The sequence below is a fragment of the Marmota monax genome, unplaced genomic scaffold, assembly GCF_021218885.2.
Source record: "Marmota monax isolate L192 unplaced genomic scaffold, Marmota_monax_Labrador192_F-V1.1 WCK01_AAM20220418_F8-fsc00025, whole genome shotgun sequence".
NCBI lineage: Eukaryota > Metazoa > Chordata > Mammalia > Rodentia > Sciuridae > Marmota > Marmota monax.
Window position 1 is genome coordinate 9,384,726 of NW_026691950.1, and position 14,341 is coordinate 9,399,066.

The following is a 14,341-nucleotide window of genomic DNA, read 5'->3' on the forward strand; positions in this document are numbered from 1 at the left end:
AACATCTCTAGCTGTCAGAGAAATGCAAATCAAAACCACCCTAAGATACCATCTCACTCCAGTAAGATTGGCAGCCATTATATGGGGTAAAAATGGGAGCTCATAACCCACTTGAATCAAAGTGTGAAATATGATATATCAAGAACTATGTAATGTTTTGAACAGCCAACAATAAAAAATTAAAAAAAAAAAAACACAACAACAACAAGTGCTGGCAAGGATGTGGGGAAAAGGGTACACTTGTACATTGCTGGTGGGACTGCAAATTGGTGCAGCCAATTTGGAAAGCAGTATGGAGATTTCTTGGAAAGCTGGGAATGGAGCCACCATTCGACCCAGCTATTCCCCTTCTTGGTCTATTCCCTAAAGACCTAAAAAGAGCTTGCTACAGGGACATTGCTACATCGATGTTCATAGCAGCACAATTCACAATAGCAAGACTGTGGAACCAACCTAGATGCCCTTCAATAGACGAATGGATAAAAAAAATGTGGCATTTATACACAATGGAGTATAACTCTGCATTAAAAAATGACAAAATCATAGAATTTGCAGGGAAATGGATGGCATTAGAGCAGATTATGCTAAGTGAAGCTAGCCAATCCCTAAAAAACAAATGCCAAATGTCTTCTTTGATATAAGGAGAGTAACTAAGATCAGAGTAGGGACGAAGAGCATGAGAAGAAGATTAACATTAAACAGAGATGAGAGGTGGGAGGGAAAGGGAGAGAAAAGGGAAATTGCATGGAAATGGAAGGAGACCCTCAGGGTTATACAGTGGAGGGGGTAGAGAGAGAGGAGGGGAGGGGAGGGGAGAGGTGGGGAGGGGGGATGGTGGAGGATGGGAAAGGCAGTGGAGCACAACAGACACTAGTATGGCAATATGTAAATCAATGGATGTGTAACTGATGTGATTCTGCAATCTGTGTATGGGGTGAAGGTGGGAGTTCATAACCCACTTGAATCAAAGAGTGGAATATGATATGTCAAGAAATTTGTAATGTTTTGAACAACCCACAATAAAAAATTTAAAAAAAATAAATAAATAAAAATTGTGCATATAATGGCAATGATACAGGTTTGTGCCTTAAAAAAATCCATACATTTAAACAGAAGAAAAACACATATGAATTAAGGTTAAAATATGACTTATCATTTATAATCTAAGTGAAAGAATTGGTAGAAGGATGATGAAAGGAAGTCCTAAGATGACAGGTGTATAGCAGGTCTTGAGGGCAGCAAGTCAGGGGCGGAAGGGCTCTGGCAAGGAGCTCTCCAAGGGAAAAAAAGATAAATCATCGGATTAACCAATGTTTGAGAGGAGTGTTACAGATCTACTGCTGTGCTGGGATGCGCACAATTCTAGAAACAAAGAAAAAGGCAACCTAATGACATTAGTTTTCTGAACATTAGATCTAAGACACAATTTGTTTTATCAGTCTTTTTGATACTCTTATCTAATTATCATTACTTCTCTGCTCTAATAAATTAAAATGTATTTGTTTAAATAGTCCTTTATTTCTTCACTGTAAAAAATAAGATTTCATTATAGAGCATCTAAACTGTCATAGCTTCAGTGCTAAGAGAACATAATAATTTGTTCTAGAATGAGCATCTTTCTAAATTGAGGTACTAATCTTACCCGTTTCTCCAGGGCTGATGTCCCAAAAAAGAATATGGCAAAAACCTTTGATTAGCTCACTCAACACACATTTAATCCCTTTCTAATAACCTCCTTTACGGCAGCAGCTACAAAGCTAAAATTATATTTCAGAGAATGCCTTACAAAAAAAGGCTTCAGTATGTGATGTAATCCTGCCAGGTGATGTACTAATGTGAGTCTGGGGTCATGAGGAAGAAAAAGTGCATGGGGGTGAAGAAGAGAGGAGGAATCAATTTTACCAGTGGGGATCATGGCATGATACTCATCCTATATGGCAACTTCCTTTTTTTTGGTACTAGTGATTGAACCCAGAGATGCTTAACCACTGAGCCACATCCCCAGCCCATTTTATTCTTTATTTTGAGACAGGATCTCACTAAGTTGTTCATGGACCATCTTGCTATGTTGCTGAGGCTGGCTTTGAATTTGTGATCCCCCTACCTTAGCTTCCAGAGTCACTGGGATTACAGGCATGCATGATCTCGCCCAGAGTGACTTCCTTATGTAACAGTTTTTTGATTCTGGTAGGGGGAGCAGCTTCTGATAGTCCAATTCTACAGCTTCCAGTCATTAAAATAAGAACTTGTTTGAATCCTGCTAGTAATTCTGTGAGCTATGTGTCTTCCTTAAAAGGTCCCTGTGGGTTTAACTAGCTACTGTGGATTCTGTATCTGTACCTGAGAACCTGGGTGAAGACAGATTATGAAAATAATTTTCAAAGAAATCTTTTAGGATACTCAGTGATAATTAGTGAATGGACTAACATATTAGACACTCTGCCTTTCCTAAATTGAAAATGCTTAAACTTGTGCATCTTTCTGTCCTTCTCGAAGTATTTAAACTAACGATTAAAACCTATTTTGTCAACCTCCCTCAAAAAAATTAACATATTTTTCTTTTACTATTTAATAAGCAATCTTACCTTTCACCATTCAACATTAACCCATGTTTTGATGGCATGTTTTTAGATGTATAAAAAAATTTTTGAACTCCAATTTATGACAATAGATTACTCACCTGAGCAATGAACTGAATAATCTTCACAAATATGTTGAGAGGTGTGTCTCGAGGAACCACACTTCGGGAGCCTTTTGGAAAAAGTGCTGACACTATGCTCATGAGACGACTACAGGAAGAAAAGATTTCAACATAATGAAACCATGAAGTTAGCAGCATATTAGCAAAAAGGTCTTCCTATTCTTTATGTCAAGAGAACTTCTATTCCTTCCTCCAAATATTTAACTAAAATTCCGTTAGTGTGATTCTTTTTTAAACAAGATTTTCTTTTATTATTTCATTAATTTTGGTGCTGGGGATTAAACCAAGGGCGTTGTACATGCTAAGCGTGTGTTGCTCTGCCACCAAGCCATGTCCCCCAGTCCCAACACTTTATCTTAAACATATTTTAAAACAAAGGTACTCACCTTTGAGTTACAGTGTTGCTTTCACATTTTATTCTAATTACATAAACCCACAACAATCTATACAAGGATTCCAGTGCAACTCGAGACATTTTAGGATCTTTATTCTGTTTAAAAACAAGACAGAATAAGAATACACTTATTAAAACACTTGCAACAACTAAGATCATATCTCTGCCAACAACTAAAAGCCTCCAACTCCGGTTACTAAATTCAATCTAAAAGATGTTTAAATATTTAGTAAGTGAAAGTAAAGATGGCTCAAAACTAATCATAAAATAAGGTGCTTCTAAGCCCTTCTTTATACCCTCAAAATAAGACACCAAAATATAGAATTCTAGCAATATTTCTAGGACTCCAAAGTTGTACACACAAATTACTTAATAGTTCATACTACAATAGTCTAATTCTACAGCTTCCAGTCATTCAAATAAGAACTTGTTTGACATGACAGGAAGATTATTCATATTTAGAGTAATTCATTTGCAGCCCATATGCATTTAAAGTTTAAAAAACAAACGGTATTATAGTCATTTGCATATATGATATAATGCCAATTATTATTGAATGCATATTATTATAAGAGAGACTATGTACAGGGAGTTAAAAGCATGATTCTAAAATTAAAAACACCTGGAATCAAATCCAAATCCATCCTTGGGCACTGTTAAATCACTCTGTACCACAACTTCTTCATCTTTTAAATGGAAAAAATATTGCACCTGTCTCATGGATTAAGAAAATTAGTATCTATAAAGCACCAGGGACAGTACACAGTACCTGTTAGATGTTCACTAAGTGGTAGGTGTTACACCTCCAACTTTCATTTGGAAATCAGACCATTATCATTTAAATTATTATTATTGTTATTTGGAATCACAAAATTATTATTATTTCAGTCACAATTTGATCAGCAAACTGTTTCTTTCTAGGTGTTTTTAAAAGTACAATTCTTACATGACCACAGTCATATAATGAAATTTAATTGTGAATTTTAAAAATGTAGCTAATCACCTCCTTTATTAAGAGAAACTCTTTAAACATGTGTTGATTATTTGTAGAGTTCATTCATTAAGATACTGTACATTTACAATTTTATAATCTGGTTGAGGTATTTCTTATTGCTAAAGATTATTTTATATACATCAACTAATGAAGAGTTTTTAAAAATAACTTTAGCCATTCTGTTTGATTTTCTTGAGATATACTACAATAGATATCTATAATATATGATTAAAAGAAATGTGAAAAGATAACTGGGAGTATTTTCATAAAAGACTTACCTACTAGAAAACATAATTGCTTGTACATCTATATACATGAAGATTTGATAAAATTAGAAATGGAAATCAATTACTCAACTGGTCAAGAGTCTCAAGTTAATCAACATTGATCTGCCAGATCAATAATGATCCCAAATTTCAAATACACTTCCTCAAGTAGTTTTCTACTTGTTAAAAATGTAACTGAAGTGGCATATAACATATGCATATTACTAATAAACAACCAATATAATGCTTTTTATAATAATGCTTTTAACAGAACATAACTTTTTTCTATCATCTAAATCCCAGATATCAAATATCAAAATATGAGTTCAGCAAGGAGTTAAGAAGGTAGGGAAAGATGAGTAGGCAGAGTACAGAAGATGTTTGGGGCAGTGAATAAACTGTGTTTAATACTATCATGGTGGATACATGTCAAAGCCCACAGAATGTACTAGACTAACATTAAACTCTAATGTAAAACTACCATCTTTGGGTGATAACATGCACTGGGGGAGGTTCATCAATGGTAATATCTGTACTACTCTGCTGAGGGATGTTGATAATGGGGGAGAGAATACAACTGTGGAAGAGGAAAAATATGGGAAATTTCTGTTCTTTCCTTTTGATCTTGCTGTGAACCTAAAACTGCTCTAAAAATATTTTTTTAAAAAACTAGTTCAACTAGTTTTTATATATATGCCAAGTTAAACTTACATTAAATTATATTTCTAAAATGTCAATGAAAATTATACATTAAAAATATTTGTCCTACTTAATGTAAATGAGGATTTAATAATGTGCTAATAATGTGCTCATATAAAAGATTAAATGTAAACATACTTCAACTATTTGAACTGATAAACTATCTGGCATAAAAAAAATTGAGTTTCAGACTTTCCAAGATGGACTACAAAGTTAACACCATCACAATATGAAAAAAGCAAGATGATAAGTGATTAAAAAAAAAGCAATTATTAATGATTTTCAATTGCCACAATGCTGTTATATATGTTCAAATAAAAAAAGAATCCTAAATTGATCTGAACCTTACATGAGGAGATGAAATTTCCTAGTCACAATTTTGGTGTAACTTGAATAATCAGATTTTCACATAAATAAAAGCCAAATAACATTAACATACAACAAAGTTTTGATAAGTCAGTTAAATATGACCTTTGTGGGAATCATTTAATGTTTCTTCCCTTTCTTCTACTCTGGACTTAAAAATAATTTGTTAAAAACTCAAACCCGGGCTGGGGCTAGGGCTCAGTAGTAGAGTGCTTGCCTAGCATGTGTGAGGCACTGGGTTCAATCCTCAGCATCACATAAAAATAAATAAAATAAAGGTATTGTGTCCTACAACTAAAAAATAAATTTTAAATAAATAAATTAATTAAATAGAAATACTGTGTCCATCTACAACTAAAAATATGTTTTAAGAAACCTCAAACCCATGTGATAAAAGTTTTTAAAAAATTCATTCATCAAGATCACATTTAAAATCTAAGCTACTATCTCCTTAATTGCAATGGAAAATGATCATCTAACACTTACTCTGATTTATAACAGTTATGTAATATGAATTAAACAATATTTTTAAGCAGTAAAGTCTGGTGCAGAATCAGCATTCAGTATCATTTCTTTCTCTTACATCCACCTTCTTGGGGCTACATTAATCATAAACCTCTGAAGAATGCTCTGCTGTGAGCCACCCTTTCTTTAACATTAACAGAAGCAGGTTTTAACAAATACATTAGACATGCAATGCAACAATGGGTAAAGGAAAAACAAATGCCACACTTAAAGAAAATAAAGCAATATTTTACTTTGTAACATCAACACAACTCACCTGGAGTGTTTCTATTTGTTTTCTGATACTGTTGTTAGATGGCATCTAAATAAAGCAATGTGAGACAGCAAACATAAACATGAGATGCAGCACATGCATGTTAGATGAAAATAAGCACAAAACAAGACGGCTCTTCACCAAGGTCTCTATTTAGAAGAAATTTGAAACTTTCAAGATGGTGGCCAGAAACTCTAAGGGGAAAAAAATCTACAATTTGGGCATCATGGGATATATACCTACAACACTCAAACTAACAGCAAACAGTTAAAATTTTAACTGCCTAATTTTTCCTCTTAAAACACTACTCGTGAGTTCAAACAACTTCAATTTTTTTAAAGAAAATAAGTATCGATTATTTTTAACTGTGATCTACTCCTATTATTCCTTTATCTCCCTTAATAATTCTTCAAAAACTTGAAAATCACTTTTCACTTAAGCACCTAAACTGATAAAATAGATATAGAAAGCTACCAAATACTCTTTGGGACATAAATAAGAAATATAACTCTTTAGTGAAAATAAAATGATACTCTTTTACATGTTATTTCTGGGCATACAGGAAGCAAGCCCATTTTTCATGGTCACCAGCTTAAAAAAAATGGTATAGTAATATCTTAAAAGCGCCTTGAAAATTCACCATATTTATTTTATGATTCTAGAGATAATGCCTTTTTAAAATCCCAGAATTATAGCCAAAAGATTTTCTTAAAATATTCAGTACAGCAACATTCCTCATAGTACATCTGCAGATAATATGGTAGACCAGAGAGAGCAGAAATTATATAACGATAGGCAAATCTGGATGCAAAGCTCTATCATTTACTGGCTTCCTAAACATGGGTTACATATATTCTATTCAGTGAAAATTAAATGAGATAATGAATCTAGCATCCAGTAAACATTAACAAAAATTAGTCCTAATAAATGAGTCTAATCAGTGAAAAACTGTTGTAGATGTTTTTTAAATCAAGAGATTATTTGAATCAAATAAAATAATTGATCACCTTTATCAATTTAGGTAAGGCCTTCATTCTGGATCAATTTTTCCAATATAGAAACAAAATAAATTATAACTGTTATAACTGACAACTACCATAATTTTTCCTTGAATGCTTGAAACTTCTTACTTCAACTATGCAAACAGCCACATTACTGAAAACTTAATAGACAGAAGCCAAGTCATAAAATTTCTGCTGAATAGAGCCTTAATGTAAGCTAAGGGTTAATGGCCAAGACAATTATATTCCAAATATTCATGCTAAGTGGCTCTTATCTCCTTTAGTCTGGCAGATTGCTATCATGCCATTAATGAAAATGGACAATATGCCAGAAATATTTAACAGGAGATAAGGATTCAAAGAAAACAGAGCAATTTAAATGAAAGCCTTAAGACAAAAAAAAAGTTAAGGTACCGCGAAAGTATTGCAAATATGTTAGGTGGAAATGTGTATATATATTAAAAAAAATTCCAACAGCAACAGAAAAGTATGAATTGTCATGAAACAAAGCAACCTTCCAGAAACACTTAAATGCATATCTTAAAAATATTTTTTTAAGTATGAAAACTTATACTACCCAGAAAATGATCCATTACCTTTAGTACCTATATCTGTAGGAATTATCAAAATAAGGACAGAAACAAATATGATGCAATTAATTAAATAAAATTTCTTTCCTTGTTGCAAGACATAAAGAGTTAAATCAGCTTCACTGATTCGGTTCTGATAATTTTCAAAAGTAAAGCAAAGAAGGTATATCAATTCTTATCCAAATATGAATAATAGCAAAATACGTCTAGAAGGAGACAAAAGTATTTTTCAAAGACATATATTTAGTATGCCTTACTAAGAAATCACAGTTTTGAAAATGATACGTAAAATTATGAAATCAATATACAGGATTATACCCAGTGAATCTTTCCAGAAGTATGAAAACAGCAGTCCTAGTTCTCACAATACCAACATGAGTTGTCTGGCCAGAGAGAGGTCATTTAATCTACCTATGCCTCACTTTCACTATTAAAGATTTTTAGTCTCAAGTCAAACTTAGAGGAATAACAAGAAAGGAAATGTCATGTCTGCAAAGCTTTTCAGCAAATATTCAGTCTCATCTAACTGTCTATGAAAGGAGTATCCACACTGAGCATTCACATAACATAAGGTGAGTATTCCCTCCTCTGTGTCAGATATTAACTATATTCCTATCCAAAGAAGAAAAGAGGGTCCTGCTAGCAGAGCAGGAAAGAAGAAAGTCCTATCTCTTACAGATACTGTCAACACTAAGGGAGACTGAACCTGGATATGTCAAATAGTGTTGGCAGCAAGTATTCCTTCATTCAAATCACAATTATTTTAGGAGCTTTTACATTCACGTGGATCCAATAGCCCACTTAAAATTTGACCAGTTATAGTTAAACTAAATGCACTTTTTGTGATATTTTATTATCAAAGCTCTTTTCATATTATTCAGACTTGAGCCAACATTTCTGAAATTTTCTCAAAACAGAAGAAAAGCCAGGTGCATTGAAGTACACCTGTAATCCCAATGATTCAGGAGGCTGAGGCAGGAGGAGTGCATGTTTGAGTTCAGCCTCAGCAACTTAGCAATGCCCTAAACTACTTGATAAGACCCTGTCTAAAAAATATGTCCGGGCACAGTGGCACATGTCTATAATCCCAGCGGCTCGGGAGGCTGAGATAGGAGGATCTCCAGTTCAAAACCAGCCCGAGCAATGGTGAGACACTAAGCAACTCGGTGAGACCCTGTCTCTAATAAAATACAAAATAGAGCTGGGGATGTGGCTCAGTGGTCAAGTGCCCAAGTGCCCCTGAGTTTAATCCCCAGTACAAAAATAAATAAATAAATAAAGGGCTGGGGATGTAGCTTGGTGGATTAAAGCATCTCTGGGTTGAATTCCCAGTACCAAATAAATAAGTGAACAAACAAACAAAAGACAAAATAAATATATGGAAGGTTTTATGATATTAAGTAACACTTTCATAATTTTTCCCCCAGTAATAGTGATCAAACCCATGGATATTCAACTACATTGAGTTACATTCCCATCCCTTTCTGTTTTTAATTTTGAAACAGGGTCTAGGTTGAATTGTGATTACAGGTGTGCATCATCTCATCTGGCGATATCTTGTAATTCTTAAGAAATTTATTTATTAACCAATATTGCTAGATCTAATATAATATAAATGATGATCCACGAAAATACACAGTTTTGTCTTAAGTCAAACTACATTTTCCATCAAAAGTTCATGCACTTCTATATGTGATTCCCTAAAGGAGAACTAAATGTGGCAAAGTATTATTCAAATGCACCAACAAAAAATAAAGGTTTTGTCTATCTACAACTAAAAAAAACATTTTTTTTTTTAGAAAAGGAAGCTTTTGTTATATACTGTTCAATGTATTTGTGGAAATGAATACAGCTTATTCTGTAATTCACAGGTGAGAAATGTAATTACATCTTACCTTTAAATGTGACAAACAGTTCTGTAGGAAAATATGCCAGTTATTTAAAAAAAACTGTTTCTGACTGACACATAAAAGGCAGGTAATTAGTGGATATAAAGCCTATAGGAGATAGGAAAAGAGAAAATTAACATTTTTTCGTGAAAAAATTATGACTTTTAAATGATTATTTCATTTATTCTTATGAACAAACAAGGAAACTAAAATAACTTACTATGTGGTTTTCCCATTTGTAATAATATAATTTCATAGAATAATGTCAGAAAGAATGATAAAGGATACATTTTCTGTAAGAACAATTTTTTTTTGTGTTGAAAGTTTTTATTAGTACATTATAGTTATACATAATAGTGGAAAGAAAACTTTTTGAACTACCATCTCCCACAGTTAAAACATGTTCATATTTCTCCTTGGACCCTTTTGTCCATTGTCCAGTATGGTGGTTATGAACACAGGTCCTAGGATCAAAGGAGAGACTGGCATTGAAGTCCTGGCTTTCTATTTGCCAAGCCTATGGCTACATTAAGCACTAAACATGTAAAGTAGGAGATGATAATCACAAATGTCCTACACTGCCACAAGGCTTTAAGATAGACAACACAAGGGACTTAGCTCAAGGCCTGGCACAATCAATGCTTATTATTGCTAGATCTCTAGTTTAGATAGTCAAGTATTTGCCCAGTTTTCTAAACTTTCTCCAAGCTATAGAAAAGTAACATGGAATGAAGGGTTAAATGGAAAAAATGCTTTCAATCTCAGAATAGAAGAGATGTTGTTAGAGAATGTCTCCTTTAAAAAAAAAATCAAACACTTTGGAATACATGTATTATAATGCAAAGTAAAGGAATTTATGATTAAATATAGGACTGTATTTGATCTCTCCCATAATATGAAATTTATAAGACCTGTCAAGATATGTAAATTCCTAAGAGGAAGTCTGAATAACCTATCAGAGGCAGAGATAATAGCATAAACTTAAGAATAGAAAATACATATGTAAAAACTCTCCCTAGTATTGTACTTCAGGAATTTAACAATTTCAGATTTTATAATTCTCCTTAATCTTTCCTGAATTCATAAATCAACTGCTAGAACTCCCAATTAAACATGTAAAGCTTTACAATATTTCTAAATACCAAAGAATGCTTCTTCCTGGAGCTCAGTTCAAAAGTAGTCTGATAAAGCATCTCCACGAAATTTTTCAAACAGGGGACATTCACTTCATTTTTAACAGCCTAGGTAGAGAGATAATGCAAACAGAAAAGAAAACGGTTACAAACATTAAACTACACAAAGATTATAAGAACTTTCTGTAAAGTTTGAAAGTAGTTAATAATTCACCAAGATCTGTACTGAGGTATTATAATGTGCCAGATGACCAAATGTTAAGTAAATAAGATAAACCTGGGCCCTGCCCTGTGCCAACAAGCAAACAGGTGGTGAGCATGTGGGCTAAAAGGCCCTGGGAGAGGCTAGGCACTGGAGTGCTCAAAGGGGCCCCACCAGACAAACTCCACAGGGAAGCAGCCTCTATACTGAGGCCAGAGAGTCTTACCTGCCACATTACATCAGCCTCCGATGTGACCTTTCTGGCCTCAGCTCCCCCTGCTCTGCCCCTGTGCACTGGGATCAGCTGCACTAGCTTCCAGGTGTCCCTGGAAGTGTGATCTTGCTTCAGGACGCCCACACTTGTTCCTTCTGTCTGAGATGTTCTTCCCCCAGATACAGGGAGTCTTTCTTCCTCAGTCCTTTAGTTTTGGCTCAACCAACACCATCTCTTTCAAGGTTGGTAGGCTTTCCTAATCATGCTCCTTAAAATTTCAACTCCCCTGTGCCTGTGGCAATCTTCCCCCTGTAGTCCCACGCGCCTTGCAGTTCTTTATAGACCTTGCCATAGTCTGCATACTACATGTTTTACATCCTAGTTTACTTTCTGTTTCCTATGCTGGGACTAAGCTCCATAATAGGAGAGAACCTTTCCTATCTTGTTCTTTGTTGTGTTCCCTGGAAATAGAGGAGGTTCTGACACCCACCCATAAAAAACTCAATACATAATGCATAAATAAACAGAGGCCAGCCAGGCAGAGGATCTAGCAGAATTTACTAGACAGGCAAATGTTCTAGGCAGAAGAAACTGTCAAAGGTGCAAAGGCCTGGTATTATGGACTTAATCATGTCTCCACAAAATTCCTATGTTGAAGCCCATACCTCACATACTTCAGAATGTGCCCTTATTTGGAAAAAGGTCATTGCAGATCTCATTAACTAAATTAGGATTAAAGTGGCCCTAATCCAACATGACTACAGAGTCCTTTAAAAAGGGGAACAAAAGGACAAGCCCACAAGAAAAAGAATCATGTAAAAACGAAAGCAGAGATAGGGTATTGCCCCTACAAGCCAAGGAAAACCAATGACATTCAGCAAACCACAAGAAGCTGGGCAAGGGGCTCAGAACAAATTCTTCCTTGAAGCCCTCAAAAGGAATCAAGCTGACGACACTCTCAGATCTCAGACTTCTAGCCTCCATTGCTACAAAACAACTGTTGGGTAGCTTTGTTGTTATGCTACCTAATCTGTGGTATGTAATCATGGCAGCACTAGTGAACTGATAAACCTGGCATATGGCATAAAAGAATCAGGCAGCACAGGGAGAGCGGACCACTGTCCAGAGGTTTTCTTCCTACAACCTGTGCCTTTTGGTGAAATCACCTTAAAAACTAAAACTTAATCTCACTTATATTGCTGGAAAAAAAGTATTCTCAGACAAAGGGGGATGTGCAAACAACAATTTGGATTGGATAAGTGGAAAAAACATCTATGGAAACAACAACAACAATAAAGGAAGTACATTTACTAATGATGATAGAGGAGAACTGATATGGCTTCATAAACAGTAGCCATTTTCTTTTTAATAAATGGTCTAATGTATCTAAAACTGGGGTGAGAGGGTGAGGGGACTGACTCAAACCACTTGTAAACCTCTAAACAAACCTTCAGGACTTCTGTTATTCCCCACTTTAAAAAAGAAAACTTTAAATATTTAAATAAATACTCGAGATAGTAAAAAAAAAATCATGCCAACCACTCTGCCCTTAATATTTTTACTTCTTAACTTTTCTTACAATTCTCTGTTTACCCATTCTAAACATGGCTCCAAAGCAGTACATAAATATTGCAAACCATTTCACCTAAACATATAGGTCACAAGTCAGTGAACTTGTGTTTAAAAAAAAAAAAAAAAAAATCAAAGCCAAAACATTTAGTTTCCCACATGAAAATGTTTCTTCATTTAAAAAAAAAAAATCTTAAGTAGAATAAAATCTGAATAAAAGAGTAATTAAGTCCCTTTTCCAGCCAAAATAGAATACGAGGGGCTGAATTCATTTTATCATCTGAAACAACCAAATAAATAAATAACACATGCAAAAGAATAAGCAAAACAGGGACACCAATCAACAAAACAAAGTAATACCTAAGGAACAACAAACAAATGAGAGGAACCCTCTGGTGGCCCCAGCTCACTACCTTGCAAGAGTCTGTAGGGAGGAAATGAAGTATAGGGTTTGTATAGTTCTCACATGACACATGAAAGATATAACATATAAAATTACTTACAGCAGCTACAGGGATAAGAATCTCCACAAATAAACCAGCAAGTGCATGTTTTATATCTTTGTCTTTTACTTCTAAGAAATACTGAGCACACTCCTTGAAGGGAAAAAAAGGTATACTTAGATTAGCAAAAGAGGCTAACGAATTTGTAATATCACAATAATCTTGTGAAACTCCTATTTTTACCAAGAAACTAAGGTCAAAAAAAGAAACTTCATCCACACTTGTGAGAAGTTAGCACTTGGAATAAGACGTAATGGTGCATTAATTAATGTACATTTTGTTTCTTCTGGAGAGTCATGAAGAACAAGAAGGACCAATGTCAGGCTAATTCTTATTACTACCACTAAGAAGATATATCACCTGCATAAACTGAAATGATGCTTCAAAATCTTCTACAGGATACATTTTCACCCGGAAAAATTTCATTCCCATTATTAAGCTGATGACACTTTGTACCACATGTGGGCTTTGTTCCTTCTGTCGAAGTTCTTTCAATTCTGTCACGAACTTCTTCCTGACTGCCTGAAACCTTTAATAAACATGGAGACATAATTTGATGTGAATTATAACACTAATTTTCCACATGGTATTTAAGGGTGAAATCCAAAGGTATCTTGCCCAAATACCACCTCCTTTCTCTGCCCTCATCAAAAGCACAGGAGGAAAAAGAAACTGTTACATTATATTTGCTGTTGGTTTATTTTAAAACTAGGGAGTTCCTGGAGGATGACATGATTTCTTTATTCCTATGATGTCATCATCTCTATATAAGTAGGGAATTATCTCCAATTTTTAAGGCTCTTTTTTAGGTTTGTGATGAGAGATACACAGCCTGCAGACTGGGCACTATAAATTTATTTAAAAAGATAAACCAACCAATTTTTAAGTATTAATTATCATTTAAAATTACTATCTCACTACACCAGAGAAAACCTGAAGAGGAGACAGAGGACACTGGTTGCCCAATGTGAGTAAGCTACAAAAATCAAAAGGTTTTAAAAATGTGAGCATAATCCTGGATTCAAATCACAATTGTTAAAAC

General features: G+C 34.3%; 1 protein-coding gene across 9 annotated transcripts in view; it reads right to left on the minus strand.

Moving 5' to 3' along the window:
* Window positions 1-14,341, minus strand: part of Fryl (FRY like transcription coactivator) — a 242,248-nt gene that overhangs the window by 89,339 nt on the left and 138,568 nt on the right. For 5 of the 9 annotated variants that reach the window (XM_046459167.1, XM_046458835.2, XM_046458753.2 and 2 more), the window contains 7 exons: window positions 13,660-13,828; window positions 13,300-13,392; window positions 10,821-10,919; window positions 9,685-9,786; window positions 6,202-6,246; window positions 3,088-3,191; window positions 2,681-2,789 (listed from right to left, as the gene is read on the minus strand). In XM_046459167.1, the coding sequence (XP_046315123.1) occupies window positions 2,681-2,789; window positions 3,088-3,191; window positions 6,202-6,246; window positions 9,685-9,786; window positions 10,821-10,919; window positions 13,300-13,392; window positions 13,660-13,828 (721 nt within the window). The remainder of the gene's footprint in view (window positions 1-2,680; window positions 2,790-3,087; window positions 3,192-6,201; window positions 6,247-9,684; window positions 9,787-10,820; window positions 10,920-13,299; window positions 13,393-13,659; window positions 13,829-14,341) is intronic. The other 4 variants (XM_046459245.2, XM_046459000.2, XM_046459142.2 and 1 more) reach the window with 1 other exon arrangement.